The sequence below is a fragment of the Protopterus annectens genome, chromosome 2.part1, assembly GCF_019279795.1.
Source record: "Protopterus annectens isolate FY-2018-M chromosome 2.part1, PAN1.0, whole genome shotgun sequence".
Classification (NCBI taxonomy): Eukaryota; Metazoa; Chordata; order Ceratodontiformes; family Protopteridae; genus Protopterus; species Protopterus annectens.
In genome coordinates, this window is record NC_056729.1 from 1,973,216,181 (window position 1) to 1,973,238,916 (window position 22,736).

The following is a 22,736-nucleotide window of genomic DNA, read 5'->3' on the forward strand; positions in this document are numbered from 1 at the left end:
TGTTTACCAAGGGAGGGGTGAAATACAACAGGATATACTTGGGTGAATGTAGGGAAAATAAGACAAAGAAGTATTTCCTTTGTATCACTAGTGCTATCATATACTACATTTTGACAAATTAATTGCTGCTTTTTTGTAACTATATTATGTATTAATTATGGTCTCATCCTCTACTATATACATGTATTTTGTATACACTATTTGCTTTATGTAATAACTGTTAGCCTGTCAGTTTTTTTGGAACCTTTCCTTGTCACCTGGCCCAAGTAGTGGCTAAAGAGGGCCCTGTACCAGCCCACCAGTCCTGTTAACAACCATGAAACAAGGTTATATCTCAGCACGAGTGCCCAGCCCCCCCCAGTACTGCAAAGTGGTAAAAATCTAGATAGGGTAATGATGTTACCGAGTCTATGATTTGGATACAAGTATAACATACAAGAACTGAAAATTTACCTTTAAGCTAATTCTGAAGTGCTGGTTGCTCTCCGCAGGTCCACCCCCCCCTCCTCCAGTTGGTCACATTCACTTAGCTGCCTGTTTTACTTCCCGCTCAACTAAGAACATACAAAGTCTACAGTATAAGAATTGAAACCTACATTTAAGCTAATGTAGGTGCTTTCCTACAATAATACTTGAGTAACTTCAATTATACTACCTATATTAAGTGGCATGCACACTCGCAGGGACATCAGCTGATAGCACCCCCCCCCCCTTCCACTCCATGCCTTGCTCACTTTCTGCCACTAGGTGGTAGTAAAACACCACTCTGGGGCCATTCTATATAGACTTATATATATATATATATATATATATATATATATACATATATATATATATATATATATATATATATATATATATATATATATATATATATATATATATATATATATATATATACACATATATATAAAACTAGGCTCACTCAAGCAGTTTTCTCCACAGAGACTCTAATTGAATCAGTGTCTCCCAGCTGAAAGTGCTGCTTACAAAGCATAGCATATTGCTGCTGTAATAACAAAAGCACCCTCAAAAACTAGCAGTCATAGCTCTCTCTCACTTACTTACCATTCCACAGTTTCAGTTCCAAGTCTCACTGATAATTTTTTCTTAGCAGCTGTTGGGCTGGCTCTGCCTCCCCTCCCCCTTCCCATCTACCCCTGCACTCACCAGATTTACTCCCCCTTCCCATCTACCCCTGCACTCACCAGATTTATACTTGGCTGCAACTCTGCCCCCATCAATCAAATTTTACTCGCCCACACAATCCACTTCTGACTGTTTGCCGCCCTCCTCGATAGCCTCCTCCCCTCTCTTCCCCAAATCTCCACCCATAACATTACCTACCACACTTCAAAACCTTCCTAAATCTATTTTACAAATATGGTATTCACTACATTCTCCACTCTCCCCAGTCTGTTTCTAACTCCTGCCCTTAGCCTACCAAATCGTATTACCTCCCCCAAATCTACAACTTCTCCCCTATGCAGTGACAAACCATTAAGCAGCTTCCATAATACATCACCCAGCCTACTCAAATACTATTTCATTCATTTATCAAAACTAAAAATATTGCCCTACACCACCATAAATAATATCATCTCCCACTATCTAGCAACCTATAACAAAAAGCATTCTTCCAAAACACTCCATTAACAACCAAAACAGAATATCCCAATGTGCTGACATCCACCCCAACCCAGGACCCTCAAGCATAACTACACTCAACCAAACTCCCTTTTCTAAAGATTTGCTCTTAGCAACCATAAACATTCATAGTATCTGTAACAAACTTACAGACTTCCATGCTTGTCTAACACAAAACACCCCTGACATCCTAGCAGTCACCAAAACCTGGCAACCCCCCCAAATCCAAAATATTGACCCCCCCACCAAGTTATAACATGCTAAGGAATGACAGACCCAACAAAAAAGGAGTTGGGGTATCCCTAACCTTTGCTGACTCTCTCACAATTCTACCCTTCCAGAAAATACTCCCATCATTTTCAAAATGCATTAACAGATCTAAACAGCTAGGCATAGTTACTCTATATATCCCACCAGAACAAAATATCCACCCCCTGAGGACATCCTCATCTGGAGGTCAGAAAATATCTGCAACGAAGAGAGAACGTATGTACTCACCATAACGTTCCATGTTTGTTGTCCATAATCTCACCTTCACTCTTGCTGGTTGGGTTCGAAACCGAGCAATGGTTTTGACTCGGCCTTTTTACTAAAGCTCAAGAGGCTCCACTGGCTCGAGACTATACCCTATCCCATGATGCCTACAGAAGATTACACAGATCTTGTTTGCAAATCACTAACAAATTGGAACTCTTATTCCAAAAATAGTGTTAATCATCCTTGGCCCAAGTCTTATCAGGCAAGAAGGGAACCAGAGCACATTTATAACCAATCCAAAATGTCCTCTCAATCCTCCAAGAGTGAAGGTAGGGGGAAGGAGGGTGGGACACAAGAATGAAGACGAGATTATGGACAACAAACATGGAAAGTTATGGTGAGTACATAATTTTAAGTTATTTTGTCCTATCTCACCTTCATTCTTGCTGGTTGGGACAGCATCCCCAGCAGCTTCTTTCTTGGGTGGCTCAAAGGAATAAGCTCTTCAGAACAGTGGAACCAAAGGAAGCTCTGTTCCCGGAGGCCACGTCTACTTTGTAATGATTGATAAAGGTATGAGGTTTGACCCATGTGGCTGCAGCACAGATTGAATCCATAGGTAATCTGGCCTGAAAGGCGGCTGCAGTTGACATAACTCTTGTTGAGTGGCCTCTAATGTTTCCTGGCAATTGTTTACATGGAGAATTATATGCATAGGAAATACTGTCAGTAAGACATTTTGACAAAGTAACTTTTGAAACTGGTGCGCCTTTTCTGTTATCTGACAAGGAGACAAATAATTGGTCAGATTTTCTGAACTCCTTGGTTCTATGCAAGTAGAAATGTAGCTGTCTGTGTACACCTAACTGGTGAAGCTTATATTCTGCCTTGTTGCCATAATTTGGAAAAAAAAAAAGACAGGCAGGTCAATGGATTGATCCAAAATTTGTCTCAGAACATCCTTTGGGAAGGAATGACGGATTTGTTCTAAGACAGACTCTGTCTTTGTGAAAAACAGAATGGGGAGGGCATATGGACAGAGCTTGTAGTTCTGAAACCCACCCCAGCCAGTGTAATAGCTGTTAAAAAGACTGTCTTCCAGGTTAGAAATATTGACAGGAGGAAGCAGGCTCATATGGAGGGAGACTCAGAGAAGTCAGTACCAAACTAAGGTCTCAGGGAGGTGGTGGTTCCCTTATTGGAGGCCTTAGTAGGAATGTACCTCTCAGGAAGGCTTTGCACAATTTGTGAGACATTATTTTTGATACCACGTCTCCTACGTGATAGTTAGATATGGCTGCTAATTGTACTCGTGCAGTAGCTGCAGCTGCTAAAAAAAAATCTAAAATTGTAGTTACAGGGGCTGTGAAGGGATCTATGTGATTCTTGGAAGCCCAACAAGAAAACATTTTCCATTTGCTAGCATACAGTTTCCTAGTTGCAGTCTTATAGGATGAAACCAAAATGTGTCGCACTGCAGGGGATATGTCCGGAAGCCTGGCTAAGATTGGAAGTGGAGCAGTCAAGCCGTCAGCTTGAGGGATTGAATATAGGGATGGAGCGTTCCTGACTGATAGGTCAGAAGATCTGGTACCGGGTCCAGAATCCATAGCTCCTCCCAGAGATGGGGCCATAGAAAAGGGAATCAGATTTGATGAGGCCAGTACAGAGTAATGAGAATTAGCCTGCAACTCAACGATTTGGCTTTCTGTAGAACTTTGGGGATTAGTAGAAACAGGGAAATGCATAAAGACTTCCCGGGGGCCAATAGTACACAAGTGCATCCCTTGGAGACTTCCCCGGGGGGGGGGGGGATCAGGGCAAAGTCGCTGCTGCATTTGGAGTTCATGGACGTGGCAAAGAGGTCACAGCAAGCCAACCCCACATGCGAAAAATTTGGCTCACAACTTCCTGTTTCTGGGACCACTCGTGAGGCATGAGAATTGCCCTGCGTAATTAGTCCGCTATCACAATGGATTTCTCCGGGATGTGCATTGCAATCAGAAAGCATTGAGAAGATACTGCCCATTACCATACTCTTTGAGCCTCTTGACACAGGGGTAGGATCTGGTTCCGCCTGGTTTGTTGATGTACCACGCCACAGACATATTGTCCGTCTGTATTGCAATCGTACATGGTGGAAGAGAGTTCTGGAATGCTTGCAATGCCAGAAGCACTGCTCTCATCTCTAGGACACTGATGTGCTAGTGGTATTCGTGTTCCTGCCAAGTCCCTTGGACAGTCTGTGCCAGATAATGCCGCCCCCCCCCCCGCTATCTGGGAAGCATCCATGGTCACTGTAGTTATAGGATGGGGAAAATAAACGGCCTGCCTATCGTTACCCGTGTGAACTGAAGCCACCATTGTAGGTCCTTCTTGCAAGTGTCTGTAATGAGGATCTTCTGTGAAGTGGGTAACTGCTACATGGACCATTGAGCAAAGAGTAGCCACTGTAGTACTCATGTGTAGATGCACCAGTGGAACTAATGTTATCGCAGCTGCCATTGAACCCAGAACCTTTAGAACAAATTTTGCCTATACTTTCTTTTTCAAGAGCAAGACTGATACTTGATGGCTTGGACTTTGTACTTTTTCGTGAGGCAGTTTTGCTACCATGTCTTTTGTGTTTAAATCTGCTCCTATGAAGGTAATATGCTGTGAAGGCAACAAGGCAGATTTTTTGAAATTTATGGTGATGCCCAGTTCCAAGCATAGGTGAATGGTGGTGTCCCTTGCCTTGGTCAGCAGATGCTCAGTGGTGGCGGTCAGGAGCCAGTCGTCTAAGTATGGAAACATGCGGAATCCTAGACGCCTCAGGTGAGCCATGACTACTGCCATGCATTTGGTAAAACACTCTGGAGGCTGTAGTGAGACCAAAGGGCACAGTTCTGAATTGGTAATGACTGGCTCGCATCCAGAAGCATAGATATCTCCTGGATCACCTGTCCATCTTTATATGGTAGTACACACAAGACAGACTTAGCACATCCAATTTTCTTGTCCCAGAAAAGGGAGTATAGACTGCAGTGTCACCATATGAACTTTGCTTTCTTGACGGACTTGTTCAGTCTGCTGAGATACAAGATGGGTCTCCAGTCCTCTGTTTTCTTTGGAACTAAAAAGTACCTTGAGTATGCTCCGGATCCAATTTGGTCTGTGGGGACTTCTTGGATAACTTTTTCTTAGCAACCTTTGAATCTCCAGGGTTGCTTGATCCCTTTGACAGGGTGGAATGTCCGAGACTGATCTTGATTGTGGGAGTGGGGTAGTAAAGGGTATGATGTATCCCCTGGATATTATCGACTGTACCCATTTGTCTAAGTAATGTTTAGCCAGGCTATTGGGTACAGTGATAGTCTGACCCTGACTGCCTCCAGAGGTGGACAGGTTGGCTTCCTTTCAGGAGTGCTGGAAGGGCCTGCCAGAGAACATCTCTCTATCTCACTGATTTTGTGGACCCCCTCTGCCACGAGGACAGCGTCTTCCAGTGTTGTTTCCTCCTCTGTCCCTGGGGGAAATTTCACCACATGCGTCCGGCGAAGCTCTTTGGGATTTACAGAACCACATCTTCCCTCCCTTTGCAGCAAGGCCTGGTAGGGACGGAAAAACGTACTCTCACAGCAGACAGAAGTTTTGCCTTCTTGTTCGCACCTGGTCAGAGTCTCTAACTTTTGGCCCGAACAAGGACGAGCCATCAAAAGGGGCATTTATGAAAGAAGACAAAGGGTTCAGCAAACTCACAAAGGCAAATCCAGGAATGCCTCCTCAGAGCTATTCTTGTGCCTGCTGCCCTACTCGCTCAATCGGATGTGCAAGAGATGAGCTGCATACAGGAGTTGACTAAGGAACTTAAGGTAGCAAGCTGACAGGTCACCTTGTCTGACACCCCCGCAGCTGTAGAACCTTGGAGGATATCTCCTAGCTCCTTTAGGACATCCCTTTGAAGTCTAGTACAGTGGGTTAGGTAATTCAGTGACCCGAGAGTAAAGGCCGCTGACGAGAACATCTGCTTCCCATATCTGTCCATTGTTCAAGATTCCTTATTCGGTGGATGGACAGATGAAGAAGTCTCATCTAACTCCTTTCTGGTGGCTGCCGCCACCACCACCATAGCATCTACCGGAACACCCTTTATCAAAAATTCCTTGTCTGGCGGGGAAGTTATTAACTTGCTGGGCCTCCTCAGAACAGGTTCCACAGATTCTGGGGAGCCCCACGCCTTTCGACTTATTACACCAAGGAGTTGAACGAAAGGCAGAGAAACCCAAGAGGTGGAGGGTCGAGATCCAAATACCTCCAGGTATACGGACTCATCCTCAGAAGGGGTAAGGGTCTTCCAGCCACCCCTCTGCTTCAGGATCTCCAGGATGTCTGAAAAGGAGACATCCTCAGAGGGCGACCTTGAGGACCCTTTTGAATCCTCTAAATCCATATCTGAAGTGACAGACTCCTCGGGTAGTCTAGATGTACAAGTTCTCTTCTGAGAGACCTCCCCAGAGGGGTCTTCTGGTGAGGTTTCAGAAGAGAAAGACTCACCCAATGGGGCGTCCTGAGACAGTGGTTCTCTACGGCTGGGGGGGGGGTGGAACAGAGGAAGGAGCCCGGCTCTTTTGGGGGAAGAGTGCTTAGATCGGAGGGTGGAGCCGCCAGGGGTGACAGCACACTTATCACCTCAAGGCACCACAACCTGGGTCCGAGGGGGCCTCGAGCTCCGAAGAGTCCGGAGACTTCCCGCCCACAAAGGAGGTGAGCCCCCGAGGCCGATGTAGGTGCTAAGCTCACCTGCACCGATGCCCCGAGAGGTAGAACTGGATCCGACAACAAGTTCGATCCGACACTCCTCCCCAGACCCGATGAGGGAGTATTGGCTCCTAGACCCTTCGACAGAAGATGGAACCGAATAGGTCAGAGCAGAAGTCAGGGCAGAAAATCCAGGGGTAAGTCTCTGACCTGACGGTTCCCCACAAAGACATCCATGCACTCTAGCTCAAAAACCACTCAGGGTTGGAGGAGGAAGAGAAGAAGGGGCAGTAGTACATGTCGATTCCACTTCCTTATGGGCTAGACTCGAAAAGATCTTGGCCAGAGTCCGAAGCAACCTCTTGACCACCTGCTCCACGTTGTCATCCAACAGGCTCCTGGAGGATCGGGCCAAGGACTTAACACTGCCAGCTACCGATTGTAACAGAGGCGACTGAGGGACCGAGGAGATTGGCTCAAGTGATGGAGACTGGCTCCTGGTCGGTCCCGATAAAACTTGTGGAACCAAAGAAGGAAGGTTTCTCGGGCCCGAAAGCCTTTGGGTCCGAAGTTGCATCCTTAGCCACCTTTCTAGCTGGCTCAGAAACAGGAGCCGAAGAAACAGTTTTTTTAGCAGATTTGTCAGATTTAGAGGGTTCTGAAGAGGTCTGGGTAAACTTCTAATGCCTCGTCTAAAGGAGCTTTAAGCAAATCCCTAGCTATCAGCTTGTTTTTATGTTCCTGCAAAACCCTTGAACTAAAACCAGATGGCGCTGGAATCTTGTAAATGTACTGGGCCTAGGCAAGACACAACTAGTGTGCCCATCAGTTAAAAACATCTTCTGTGTACAGGAAAGTCTGACTGCTTAACTTTTTCACCTTCCTTGGACATAGTGGAAAAAATCAGAACACAACAACACTGCCCAGTAAGATACAAAAATATTGCCACTAATAGCAAGTATTCACTGGTAAAGTCTAGTCACTACTACAAAAATAGCAATTTGAAAACTACTCAGTTTTTTTTTTGTAAATAAACACGCATTTTTAACAAACGCAGGGAGACAGCGGACTAGAGGAGGTGTCTCTAACTAAAAACGACAAACTTCTCTAGCCAGAGGAGACGTCTCCAAGTAAAATGAAGAAACCTCTTAAGGGAAAGGAAGTAGAAAGGGGAAGCTCTCTAATTTAAACGGGCTGAAAAAAAAAATAAGAACGAACCCTCTAACTAAAACAGGTTTGATGGGTAAAATAAAACTTGAGACAGGATAGGGAGGTTGTAGGCCTAACAAGAGCGACAACCAACCACAACAGAATGCAACAAGCGATAAATTCAACAACTCAAAGCTAAATACTCAAATAAATATTAATTTAACAATTCTATGTCACAAAACCTATAAGAAAGCAGAAAAATAGACTGAAAAAAATTTCACTTAGCTTGAGCCTAGTGAGAAGCACCCGATCTAGTTTGGCAGCAAACGAGATCTAGGTAACCTTCTCTAGGCATCATGGGATATACAACCTTGAGCCAGTGGAAGCTCTCGAGCTTTAGTAAAAAGGCTGATTCAGAACCGATGCTCGGTTCCGAACCCAACCAGCAAGAATGAAGGAGAAATAAGACAACATAACATCTATTATTATGGGAGATGTAAACATCAACTGGCAACTGACTCCCCAACAAACAGCCTAAACCTCTAAAAGTTCACCCAACTCGTCATCAACCCTACCAGAATACTCAACAGCAACACTACAGGAGCCACTCTCGACTGTATCTTATAGTCTTTCAGATCCACTTAAATACTCAAACCCAAATACCCTACCCAATATACTCAGCAACCACTTACCCGTTTTCACTTATAGATCCACTCCACATACATCCAAATCTCATAACTACAAAGCCACCAGAAACCTAAAACATTTTGATCAACAAGAATTTATCAACATTCTGAAACTCTCAGATTGGATCCCACTAAAAACTCTTCCACTGGATGATGCCATATACTATCTTAACAAGATATTTAGATACTCTCAAAAACCTAGCCATTCCTTGTACTGAGAGTAAAATCAAACAACCGCTCCCTCCAAGGCTAAGAAAGGCCACTAAACAAATTCTACAAAATAAGGACAATAGGGACAAATCTTTCAACCTAAAACTACCCCCTCTAGTGAAAGTTTCCTTTCTTAACTTTCAACATTTATAAAAAAAAAAGTATATATATCTTGTAAATTACCCTGTCTCTCTGATATTCAAAACTTCCCACAATTCTTGTAAAATAATGTGCAATCATGTTGTTATGTGGAGCTTTTCTCCACAGGCTTCTGCTGAAAATGGGCTCTTGACCCAAATGGATATTCCCGGTCAACAACTGTCAAATAAATAAATAAATAGTCAGTGGAACACAAACGTTCAAGATTCTGATTGTTAAGTGACAACCTATGATGCAGGTACACATAAGCCAATCTTGACCACAGAAGATTAAATTAGTTGACTTAAGTGGCAGTCACTCATAGCACCTGTGCTTTAAGACGTACTCCACTCACCTTACCAAGTTCCATACTTTGGCATATTCTACAAGTTAACATGCATAGAGACAAGGGATGGGGTCTGATGTCATGACAAAAGAGTGACTGCTACTGCATATAGAATGTGTATTCGTAAGCACAGCTCTAGTGTGCTAAGCTTTTTGTGAACATTTCCTGCATTAAATATGGCAATTTCTAAGTTTTTGTTACTGTGGAAGTGTGTTCACTATGGGTTAGAGTCTGCTGCAAAATACAGGAATTTCCTAAATGAAAATTTGTGCTTATTTACTGCACAAAACATGGCTTGACAGAAAGTCCATAAGCAACATTAGCCGTTAACCACAGTTTCTTCTGCCTCACTAGTAAGGCAATATATCGCATGGCTACGTAGAGCTGTTCACTGGCTCACAACCTTATCCTTGAGAATACTATAAAAAATAAAACCCAATGCTGTGCAAGTGATTCATATTCCTAGAAAAGTATCCCTAGCATTCAGAAGTAAAATTGGACAGGAATTACACAGAGTAGAGACTTTAGGTGTTTAGAAGCAATTATAGCCAATAGAATTGCTAAAAAGAACAGTCATTTTTATGAAGACAGACAAGACGCATCTGTACTTATCACAGAATCAAAATAAAAGTGACCTATTACTTAAAACTGAAAAGAAAAATGACTTCAGTGACAGATGCTAAAAACCTTAAGTACTAGATGTAAACAAGTGTTTGACAGATAAAGCTACTTAAAGCAAGTTCCAACATATGTACGTTATGTGTCACCGAGTTTAGTATTTTGGCAGTAATAAGAAAATTTTCAAAACCAGCTGCTGCCAAAGAAACTGAAAGCTTGGAAGGGGTTAGAAAAATAACTGAATCTTTCATTAGTACAGGATCAGACACAAAGTGTGTGACAAGAGACTGATATGGTTGCGAACAGACTAAGACAGCATAATTTTTAGCTAAAAAAATGCAAATGTAAAATAAATTCTGAAATATGTGGGTTATACTCCAATGAGAGGGTCTGAAGCCTCAACCGGGAAAAGCTTGGGCAACTGTACAAATGCACAAGGCAGAAGACAAGCAGGCATTACAGAAATTTCTAAGAATGCTGCAATATCTTGCAAAACGTGTGCCTAAATATTCCCCTGAAAAAGCTACTAGGGCTAGGGAATGGAGCTATGAGCAAGAGAACTCCAAACTGCTTAGAAACTAGCCACAGATGCTCCAGGGTAAAACACTACATTGTGAATATGGTGGTTGCGTGCAAGTAGTTACTTATCAGAATGGTGATTCTACAACAGAACAGACTCTGTGCCTACGAGTCTGAAGTATTTACAGGTGTGCAAAACAGATATGCTTGGACAGAAAAAGAACAGCGAGCAACAGTGCGCAAATAAATTCTACAAATATGTATATGGTAAATAACGGAAATAAACCACAAACCCAGAACTGCTCAGACAGAAACGAATGGTTAGTAACATCTTAAGAATGTGAGAAACTTCATGAAAATTTCTATGGTAAAGAAGTCCAGATTGAAACAAACAAACAAAAACCCTTGCAAAGCATATTTCTAAAATCCTTGCACAAGGCACTTTTGTGCAAAGGATGTTACTTTATCTGTAGAAATATGACCTGAAAAGGACATAAAGACCAGACAAGAAGATAGGCACACAGCAGAAACACTGAGTAAAGCATACTTACTGGAGATTCTTTAAATACCGTAGTTACTAATGACAAGATATAAAAAGTAAACTAAATTCAGAGGCATATTGATATTCACTCAAATGCAGTTACTAAAAGATGTCACAATAAAAAGACATACCCTTAGTTTTCTTAATATGGCCCAAGCAAAAATCAATTAAGGAAAGAAACTGAGCTGTATTTTCCTTTCAATGAAGAAGTTGTACCTAGTGCTTAACATTTAATAACATTTTTCCAGTCATCTGAAAAAACAGATGCTTGACATGATAAACGACCCACAACTGTGAACAGTAAAATACAAGAAGGTGCAAGAGATACAATAGTAACAAAGAGAAAACAAAATGTGGTGCAGGCAAATGGTTCCACCAAACAATAAACGCCAATGTACTCAAAAACATAGTAGAACCAAACCACAGCCAGTATCCAGAAAAAAAAAAAATTTTAATGGTGAGCACTTTCACGACAGGTTTTTGCCACTTCAAACACAACATCTCTTTACTTTGGTATTTAAAATATGGTCCAACCAATAAAAACTCCTATGTAATTAATAGTCAATTAAAAACATTAACAAGACAATTAAAATGTAAAACCATAAATACAAATTGTCATCTTACTAAGTTCCTTGCCTGTAAAGCTGGCTTTATAGAAACCTTACCATTGAGCCCCTTCCCCATTGTAGCTCTCATCCTAATTATCCATTCTAATTCAGCTACTTCTGTCCTATTGGATACTGGCTGTGGTTTGGTTTTACTATATTTTTCAGTGCAAGAGATACAATGCTTTCGCCCAGAATATTAACTCATCACAAGTAATACAGGTAATACAGAAATGTACCATGTACAGTGCATAACAATCCAAAGGGAAAAATGCTAGTGTTTTCATTATCTAGGGCTAGACTGTCTACCGAGCAGTGTGGACACTCTACCGAGCTGTGTGGGCACACATTTGTTCCAGTTCTCAGACGCCATGTACCCAAGCTGGGTAACTAATAATTATTTATTCCAGGTCCCTGAAATAATCAAACCAACAGATGTGAATGGAAGTATGATTTGCATTAAAGTACACATTTTTAAATATGCAATACCTTATGTTCTTACACCTCATAATGGCCCACAACATACAAGTCAGGAATCCAGAAGATGTGTATGCAAATGGGTAGTCATACCTACAAAATCTAGTCCATACTATTCTTACCAAAGGATAAGTGGAGACAAATGGTGAAGAATCACACAAGAAACACCTGTAGACAAAAATTAAGAGGATTGTCATTTTGCAGTACTGGAAATACTCCACTACAGGGACTTAATCTCTCAAGAACTACACCGATAATGTTGACTGGCAGGTCAAAAAGTCGATTACCTACTTAAACTGCATTACTGATGACTTACAATCAACAAAGTAAAAGAAATGTTACAAAGAAATCAGCAGAGACAGACATACTAGTATGACAGCAACTGCAGATAACTATCAGACCTTGGGTTGGAGACAAAATAAAAAAAAAAAATCTAAATCACAGGAATTTCTGCAGTGTGAAGCTATGGTAGCTGGTAAAGCAGCTAATAAAGTTCATGGTGAAGATAGCAAAGTGTACAGAAGAAATCACAGACGTACGTACAAAACAGTGTAGAAGATTAAGGCAACTAGCTGTTAAAGTAGTACTTCCTGAGGTGCAGGATTTGATTCCGCAAGTCATCTAGACAGTGTTTTAGAAAAATGAGAATTTAGGGTACGATACTTAATGATCTCCATGACTGAATGCCTAGTAACTACTTACGAATTTAAAAAACAAGCATTTCAACTTTCAGAAAGATCAAAGAGTAATGTGTCAAAACCAATCCCCTCGCAAAAGAGCTATCAAAAGCTGCAGACAGATTCCTAAAGTTATATCATCAAATGAAGTTGCAATGCTGTGTGAAGAAACCTGCTGAACTTTCCATATATGGCACACTGTTGGAAGAACCCAGACAGACATATGGACTGTTCTAGCATTAAAAAGGATTCTAAGGACTGGAAGGTTTAATTAAAAATGTCTCTGAATTTGTAGAAATGTGGATTTCGATATAAACTGTCCATTAAGCGCTTACTATAGTATTAAAATTAGTTTACAGTCACCAACATAACATAAAACAATACATGCTCCTAAACACAAGTTAAGGATACACCTTTAAGTGTTAATGAGATGGCTACAGCGGTCAACATCTCATGTGGTACACACAGGCTCCAGAAAACTCAGTTTTCAACATATAGCTCCGAGTTAAGACCACATCTGCTGTTGGCATGTCATTTATTAAGACTGCTAGTATGAAATATGACATGACAACTACTAACCTAAATATGTAATGACACATTCAAACAAACCAATGTTATGTTTGTAAGGTGCACATTAATCCTCTTTGAGAATAATTCTTCACTGGCATACTGGAGGGTGGAATGTAAAACATATAGCAAATACCACCACCACACAAGTGGCCCTCTTTTGCATATTTCCTGAAGTATGGCTGTCAGTACTCAAGAGCACGACACATCTCTATGAATTTTAGTCCCCAGCTTTCTATATTTCAAATGTAAGCTATTTGGTTATATTGTATTGTGCTGGAGAAACTCGTGTTGCAATGTATATTGTTGTGATTGGCACCAATGACCCAATCTGACTCCCAACTATAAAAATAAAATATCAAAGGGGCAGTTGGGGACACAAGAAAATAATTCAACTTTAGGATGAAATTTACTTTAATTCCAAGTGCTGAAAATAGCATTACTTGCTAGGTTTTGACTGTTTACATAATGCAGTCATACAAATGAGTCACTCTTTTTGAGTTTTAATGTTGCACAATCTGGTACTTTAACTTGTCTCACTGTAATAGTGCCATTAAAAAGAGAAAACACAGATAAGCCTTTTTAATTTCTTGATCGGACTGTAACTGCTTTAGCTATACGTAACTGCACTGCATTGTTTTGCTGTTTAAGTGGTTTAGCTATTGTTAGTAAACAGTCACATACCTGTCAACTGTCCCTGATTTTGACTCAGATTTTAGCTCTGTCCCTCTTAATCCCTCCTAAAACTAGTGACTTTTGGAGGAAAGGTGGTGAATTACACTTAATGAATAATGACATGAATTAAGAGTTATACACTTATTTTACTTCAGAAAATGTGTATTAATTCATATGCTCTGATTCTGTCAATGTTTCAAGTTAATAGCACTAATAAAAGTGTCCTGATTCTGTTGAAATTTGTCCCCGACTGTCTGGTAAACACGGGTTTCGTTATTAGGCACAGAGTGTACATTAGGCTAGTTCAAGACTTGTCTTTGCTTTGAGGCAGCTCCATGGCAGTCAGCTCACAATTAAGGGGCTATGAATTCCTAAGCTGCCTTTTGCTATGACTTTTGAAATTACTGTCACACTGCATTGACATCTTGCGACTTCATGTAAGGTTGTGACAAGGACTGTATTTCCTACCACAAAAATAAGAGAGACATACAAGCAAATAAAAATGAATTATTTTCAGAACATTAATGGAAGTTACAGATTTAACGCACTTGAGATATAAAACAGTACTACTATCTATTTTGTTCAAATGATTGAGTCAAAATTGCATCTTCTGCCTTCTATGACCAAACCATTTCCACTCTGACCTAATCAGACAAAATACACTGCAATGCATTTACAGCTAAAATCAGTAACCTTTTCTTTTTTTTGGTTTTGCTGCCTCACTTAACGTGGGCCCAACCCAGTTATCTTCCCGTTCATCCTCCGAGGTACTGCTATCAGAACTACTACTATCAGAATCCCGACTCTTCCGTTTTGAATCTTTTGATTTCGCCATATTGACAAGTCCAGGGCCGATGGATAGCTACGTTTGTAGACGTAATAAGCTTGCGACAAGTATTTTGTCGTACTTGGTCTGTGTTCTACAGATCGGCCAATGAGCGTTAAAGGTGCTGTTTTGAAGTTACCGGGTGTTTTAGAAAAACAAACAAAACAAGTTGTTTAAGTTTTGCAGCGAACTTCTTAAATACGGTATAGACAACATTGTACGTTGGGTTTGAATGTTCAAAAAAATTCTATTGATACTGTAGGATTTTTTGCAAATAACTTTTTTTTTATTACTATTAGTATACTGCAGTAGATTTGCATGTTGCATGCTTTTATTTTTCTGTGCTTAAGCAAAAATGTTTAATTTCATGTGTATTATAAACATTTCCGCGTTTCATGTTGCATTTAATCTTTTCGTTAGTGAAAACTGTTTTGTTAAGATTTGAGAGAATCAGCTGTGTTATGGTATTGCTTGGAGCAAATACTGAGAGAGTAGTTTTTTATGGAATTTCGAGACGTGCTTGGTAACATGTTTCCCCAGTGCTTTATCCATAATCGGTCTGCAGCATACCTCTTAACTGTCCGTATTTTCGCAGGATGTCCAGAATTTTGCCTCATATTTGTGGTTTGTTCTTTATAAAATTTGTGTTTTTTAGCAAATCACAAAGGATTGAAGTCACTAAGTAATTATATACATTTCATTTTCAGACTTCATATTCTCCATACAATGCCTACTAACACAGATCCTGTTATTCTCCATAAAATGCATGCTTACACATATCCTGTTATTCTAGCAACTTTCTGAGTCTATAAGAGCAATATTTAAAATATGCATATTTTTGTATCTTTGTCCCCTCATTATTTTAGGCTTTGTCCAGATTTATTGTGATAAGAGGTTGAGAGGTATGGACTCTGCAAACCTTTACAGGTTTAGCCAATCGACAATATTCAAGAGTTCCCTTCAACCTGAAAGATAATTCATAGTAGACCTGAAGAATGTTTTAAGGCTGCCTATCCAGTTTTTAAATTTGTCAGTGTGTTGCTCTGCTTGAAAAGCAGTGGAAGTTTGTTCCAGAGGCAGGATTGAATCTTTCACTCCACCATCTGTTATTTATCTGTTTATGAAGATTTAAATTATTTAAGTAGGTATTTGAGGGAATTTTTGTTTGTTGAAGGAATAGGAAGTTAGGGATGGTCCAAATTCAAGTTATTAAAGTGGCTATTAAACTAAGTAAAATACAATATTAATAAATAAAATAAAACTAGAAACTGCATTTGAATGCACGTAATCTGATTCAAATATAAATAAAGCAGAACTGTCAAAATTAAACAGATTAATCAAAGCTGACTAAATTATAAACAAAAGTAAAGTAAACCTCATTAGAGTTTAATCTGTTTAGGCTCAGAAGGCTTGACACAGATCACCACTGAGTAATCAGTAATAGAATGATTACATAAAGTGGGCTACTAATTGATATGGATAACTGAGGATCTTAAGGCCATTGTGTTTGTGTGTATTAGGAATCTCAGAGGTCTGTTGAGTGATATGATTTGACAGGTGTATACTGAAAGGGACATTATTTTCAATAATGGGTCTGATAAAAGATGAGTAAGGGGAATTTAGATGTCTAAATCTAGAGGAATTGTCTTTGACAACTGAGTCAGATGGAAGGATTTCCAAACTGCTGAAGAGAACTAACAGTCAAAAACCGGAATTATCGACAAGGGCGATTAAATCACTTATAACAGTGACACTGGTTCCTGTGGTATAGCATAGGTAAAGTTTAGTTTTCATAGGTTCATATGTGTGTACTAGGCTAAAGACCAAAGTGTTCATATGTATCATGGGCATTTATTAGGAGGAGGTATGCTAGTTAGGAAGTCTCTATGGGTTAGGTGAAGAGGGTATGTTAGTTTGGGCATTATTGTCTACCTCTGCCTCTCAAGAGGCAAAGGGGCCAGACCCAGGAAGAATTTCCAATTTCCCATCCATTGGTCAAGTTTACGCTTAAATGGTGTTAGGGATGGACTGTTCTTCCCATGGATGGGGAGCCTGTTCCAGAACATGGAGATTAGAGGTGGCAGCTATAATTCTAACCACATGGGTTCTGTCAGACTTGGTTATCCGCTACCTAGTATGTGTATTTATATACAGACTTACAAGTCTGTTAGTAATGTCTAGATGGTGAATAGAATCAAGGGACTTAGTCATGTTCTGATATATTATTATATTATATGTACTACATAATCATTGTCATTAGATTCGGTGACATTTTTAAAGGAATTAACAGGTTAAGGAGGCAGCACCTGCCTTTGACAGAGATGAATTCATGATGATCCAGGGTTAAGAAATTTTTTACGTCCATATTAAAGAGGTCTGTGATATGTTCCATGGCTTTACATATGAGATTGTTGAGCCTAACAGTTCTGTAGTTACCAAGGTCTGTGGCTAGGCCACTGTTGTAAAACAGCATTCTTCTGGCTGTTTTGCAGACTTTGGAAATGTAATCAGTGGAAAGCTTAATTTAAGTAAGGCTTCAGATAGGACATATTTGGTAATCGGGCAACGAGGTGTGCTATGAATTTCCATAGAGGAGATTTTTTTAACTTTTGAGAGGGTTGATGGAAGTAGTTCTGTATTAATTCTAGGGAGTAGTTGGGATTGTGGAATAGTTTTACATATTTGTGGAGTGAAATTTGCACTAAAATTCTCAGCTGGGATGTTGGCTTTTTCCTTTGGGTCAGAGTGGGCAGTATTGTAGATAACCAATGAACATTGCTGGACATCGGTTTCTAACTTCCTAACACAGTTAAAGAACAAAAGTTAATTTTGGTTTCAGTGGCTATTTTAATTTCCTAATGATACCCTCAAGCTCTTTGCTAGTTTGTGTAAGTAACCTCGTAAGGTTGGTAGAATGTGCTCTTTTATAAGTACTGAGTAGTATTTATCTTCTTGTGTAGTTTAATACACTTATTCTACCATAGTGATTTGTTTTTAATTTTACCAGTTTATCTGACGTGGATAAGGGTTTCCTTATAAGTGCAACTATTTAATTTGGAGTAGAAGTGAGAGGCATAGACAGTTGTTTAGCAATGGGGTCTGTTGGGGTGGGTGTAGTGGTACATTTATATAGGTCATCAAATTTTTTTTTTTTTTTTTGAGGCGGTGTTTATAACTCCCAATAGCTGACCATTACAGGGTATCGGGCCTCTCCTCGCATCCTACAGGTCTACCAGATACTCCTATTCCTCCCCCAGATTTACTATCTTCTTTTACTTCATTAGTAAATTCATTGATTAAATTCTTAGGACATGTTCTGACAGTCAGCATCTGCTGTAATATGTGAATTTTGTTATAGAAACATAGTGTCAGAAGCATTTCTAGATAACCATCTAATGTTGTTAATCTTCGTTCAGTGCTTACTAATGGGTAATTGGTTCCTTCCTCGGAACTGAGCCGGCCATATGCCAAGCTTGCTTCAGTCAAAAACTCTCGAGCTAAGATGTTACCCAGCATGCCCCTCTCCATTACCTCAGATCTCGTTTGCCGCATTGCCTAACGGTTGTGTCAAGCCACTTCTCTTGAGCTAAGTATTTTTGTTCAATATTTTATTAGACATTTCAACAATTTGCCAAGTTTTATTAAAAGCTAAGTCGGTACTTGCGTATTATCACAACCACACTTTCTCACCAGGCCGTTATTTGTGTATTCGCAACAAAGCTTTTTTCGCCAGCATGTTAGTAGTATTATTGAGAAAGTAGTTGTTGTCTTGCACTTCATTTAACTGTACTAAGTAGGATTGTTTGACATATATTGTCTCTGCCACAATATTTAATTTAAATGAGATTGCAACCACGCTTTCTTGCCAGCCCGTTATTTGATTATGCAACTGCAGTTATTATAAAATATATGCAAAAATAATAAGGGGACAAAGGCTGAAAAATAGGGACATTTTGTAAATAATGCTCTTATAAATTTAGAAAGTTGTTAGAATAATAGGTTTTGTATTGCCACGCATTTGGTGAAGGATATGAAGCCTGAAACTCAAATGTCTGTCATTATTGACTGACTTCTATCTCCAGAGATTCACCAGAAAACCACACATTTCATAAGGAACGGACCAAAGATACGAGCCAAAAATCTGAAGAGTTGAGACCTATGCTGAGTTTCCTAGCAGATCCCCTTTAGCCACCTCTGTGCTACACTCTGACCCTGAAGCCGTTAATCTTCTGAGTTGAAAAATTTGCAAACGTACACGATCAGTTGCAAAGTGACATGAACCTTGTAACACTTGAAAGTTACTCAGCACACAAAACACATTTAGTTTACAAGACTTAAGACTTTTCTGGGATGATGTGGGCAGACAGATGAGAACAGAAGATAATGCACAAGAAAACAATGGACAATTTTTATTATAATCATACAGACAGTATCTTCACTTTATTGCAACCAGCACCCAACGTGGTTGGGAGAATATGTGGTTGCGATAACATGTAAGTACTGCTATTGCATTATTTTTCAATATTTTGAAATATTTCTTACCTTTTAGGTAACCTTGTTACCATCGCTGGTAATCTCTTCTTCTTTACCCTCCTGGCTAGCCTCTCTCATACCATTGTTGGTAATTTCTTCTTCTTTCTTCTTTGAATAACGGTCTGACAAAAAAAAAAAAGGAAGTCCTGGTTTTAAAAAGGTGTTTAGACGCACATATTTTGTGTGTATACTGTTTGGGTGTCTCCCACCTCACTGTTGACCCTCCGTGTGGGATATGCAAGACTTTTTCTACTCATATCTTGAATGAGAGGAAAAAGTAAGTGATTTTAAAGGGCTTCCTAAAAACTTCCTTCAGGGAGACTATCTCTGGGCCAAAGGTTTCATTGCCTCCTTTGAAGCCCCACCAGAAAAAAAACAAAAAAAGTCATGCTAAGACGCCCTCAAGGTCTCTTCCATAGCCTCCCGCTGGAGACCCTAGGAACCGAGACTCAAAAAGTTAAAACTGACAGTACCATTGGAATTGGCATTCACACCTTTTTCGGCTCTGAAGCACTCGGTGCAGACCCCTTCGGCACCGAAGTCCTCGGCGCAGACCTCTTCGGCACCATCTCTGGAATTGGTGCAGACCTCTTCGGCACCTATCATGGTGCAGACCCTTTCAGAACCGATGTTCTTTCGGTTCAGACCTCTTCAGCACCGATGGTTTTACCAGTGCAGACATTTTCGGCACCGACCTCAGGGTGCACACACCTTTGGCACTGACCCTTTTTGTGCAGACAGCCTCTTTGGCACCGACAGCCTTGTTCTCGGTGCAGACACCTTTGTTACCATCTTTGATGGTGCAGACCTCATCGGCACCAGAGTTTTTGGTGCACACTATTGCTACAGCACCATTATCTTCGGTGCAGACATCATTCGTTCAAGTAGGATCAGGACTATCCGTGCAAGAAGCCTCTCTGAGCAAGATGTTGTGTGCCTTGTCGATCAACTGCTTGTGGCCAGAGGAATTTCTACCTCCAGTGCATCTCTTCCCTTTGGAGGTGATCAATTTTCTCCACAGATTCCAGCCTATTCTCCTGCATGTCCCACTGGTCATTTCTCAGGACAGTAGCTGTGCCGTTGGTGCGGCTCCACTTCACAGCCCTTTTGAGACTCCAGACCAAGGGGCTGGTTTGTCGGGGCGAGGTTGTCGTGCTTGGTTCCGGGCTCCCATACCTTCTCAGGTGGGCCAGCCTTCCGGGTCATGGAGAGGCCCTTGCCTCAGTAGGCATGTCTATACTGTCAGAATCTATCTCCTCCTCTGGGCCCCAGTTGACTAAAGCCACTCCTGTTGGACACCGGGCACGGGAGTCTCAGGACACCCTCTCACAGGAGACCCCTTTTACGTTGTCCTCTCCAGAACTTCCCTCCAAGGAAGTACATTGTAAGAGCACGTGCAAGGAAGCACGTGGACTCCCCGGTAGAGTCCTTAATGGAAGACACAGATTTCGATGATGGTGAAGGGTCCCCACAGTCACCCTCTGATGAGGTGTCCTTTGGTGACATCCTCGATATCCTGAAACAGAGAGGTGATTGGCAGTCCTCCAACCCTTCCTCAGAGGAGTCTGTGTTCCTGTAGGCTTTCCGTGTCTGGTCCCTCCTACCTCCTGGGTTGCACCACTTGCCAACGAGCTCGTCGTGCAGTGTGCATGGAAGGCTCCTGACACCACTGAAGCTATTCCCCCCAAGAGTGATCCCCACTAGTCTAAAGGTCTCCCAGTAGATGCCATGGTGGTGGTGGCCACAACTAAAAAGTAACTGGTAGAAGAGAGCCAGACTATCCATCCTCCCAACAAGGAGTACCGGGTGTTGGATAGACTAGGCAAGCATGTTTTCGAATCATCGACCTTTGCAGTCAGGTCCTTGGACTTTTTGGCACATTCATCAGACTTCAAAGGGACTTTATAACTGAGCTCTCTGAATCCTTGGCTGGAGCTGTCTCTGATGAGGTCTGTGACAGTGTCCTCACAGTTAGCCACCCTTGAATCCATCTCCAACTCCTCCATGCGCCTGATTTGTCATGCCACAGAAGGAGCACCTAGAACGGCGGGTGCAGGAATAATCATGAGAAGGCATGCCTGGATGCGCCTTTATGACTTTGCAGATCCCTTCAAGGCTTCCTTACTGAATGCTCCCATTGAAGCTTCTTAATGTTTGGACCCAAAGTAAAAGACACACTGGCTAGATGTGAACAAGACAGTAAGAGACCCTATCTGCCATTGATGTCTGTTTCTCCTCCCCTCAGAGATCCTGTTCCAGAAATCAGAGGAGTGGAAAGATGTGGCATAAGAAATCACGGGGCCCTTTCCGTGATGCACGTGCTGAGTTCTTCCCCAGGGACAGAGGGGTAAACTCCAACGGAAGACTCCCCTTTCAGGGCAGGGGAGGTCCATGAAACCAGGGTTCCAGGGATTCTTTCTCTGGTCAACCCTACCAGCACTCCTGAAGGGCGGCCCAGCTGTTTACTTCTGGAAGCAGTTGGGGGGCATTTTTCTTTGTACCCTTCTGCCCGGCAAATCATAACCACAGATTCTTGGGTACAATGATTAATCACCAGAGGCTATCACATCCCATTCAGTCTTTGTCCTGTTCCCCTCTAACTAAAGGGAACAAGCAGCACTACAGATATCAAAGCTGCTAAAAGAAAAAAAAAAAAAAAGTCATCCAAATAGTTCCCCCAGACCAGATAGGATCCGGATTCTACTCAAGACTCTTTTTACTGCCAAAAAAGACTGGGGATTGGAGACCAGTTTTGGATCTTGGTCTGTTAAATTTGTAAACGTACAGAAATTCCGGATGGTCATGGTACAGTCTATCCTTCCACTGTTGGAAAAAGACTATTGGATGTGCTCTATAGATCTTCAAGATGCGTATTACCACATAAAAATGGTCAAACCATCAAGAAGATTTCTTCACTTCCGTGCGGGAGCCAGTCATTACCAGTTTCAAGGACTGCCCTTCCGACTCTCTACAGCCCCCAGAGTGTTCACCAAGTGCACTGCAGTCGTCACAGCCCACCTACGGCTTCAGGGATTCCAGGTTTTCCGTATCTAGATGACTGGCTCATTACCTCCCCCCACCAGGCATCTACTGGATGAAGCCCTGGCATACTCTCTTCACACAGCACAAAGCCTAGGCATTTCCATAAACTGGCAAAAGTCCTATCTTACCCCTTCTCAGTCTCTAGAGTTTATCTGGGTTTTTCTAGACACAAGAAATTGCACAGACTCAAAGGTGCAAACAGGATTTAATCTGGTGGATGTCACAGAACTCTCTGCAGTGGTCTCATCCCTTCATCCCCCATC

General features: G+C 41.3%; 2 protein-coding genes across 2 annotated transcripts in view; one reads left to right on the top strand and one right to left on the bottom strand.

Annotated features, from left to right (window-relative positions):
- PPWD1 (peptidylprolyl isomerase domain and WD repeat containing 1) overlaps positions 1-14,947 on the bottom strand; it is a 636,242-nt gene extending 621,295 nt beyond the window's left edge. The window contains exon 1 of the mRNA XM_044063362.1: positions 14,766-14,947. Within this exon, the coding sequence (XP_043919297.1) occupies positions 14,766-14,907 (142 nt within the window). The 5' untranslated portion in view covers positions 14,908-14,947. The remainder of the gene's footprint in view (positions 1-14,765) is intronic.
- A 46-nt stretch (positions 14,948-14,993) lies between these two features.
- CENPK (centromere protein K) overlaps positions 14,994-22,736 on the top strand; it is an 893,441-nt gene continuing 885,698 nt past the window's right edge. The window contains exon 1 of the mRNA XM_044063363.1: positions 14,994-15,115. The gene's annotated coding sequence lies outside the window, so the exon portion shown is untranslated. The remainder of the gene's footprint in view (positions 15,116-22,736) is intronic.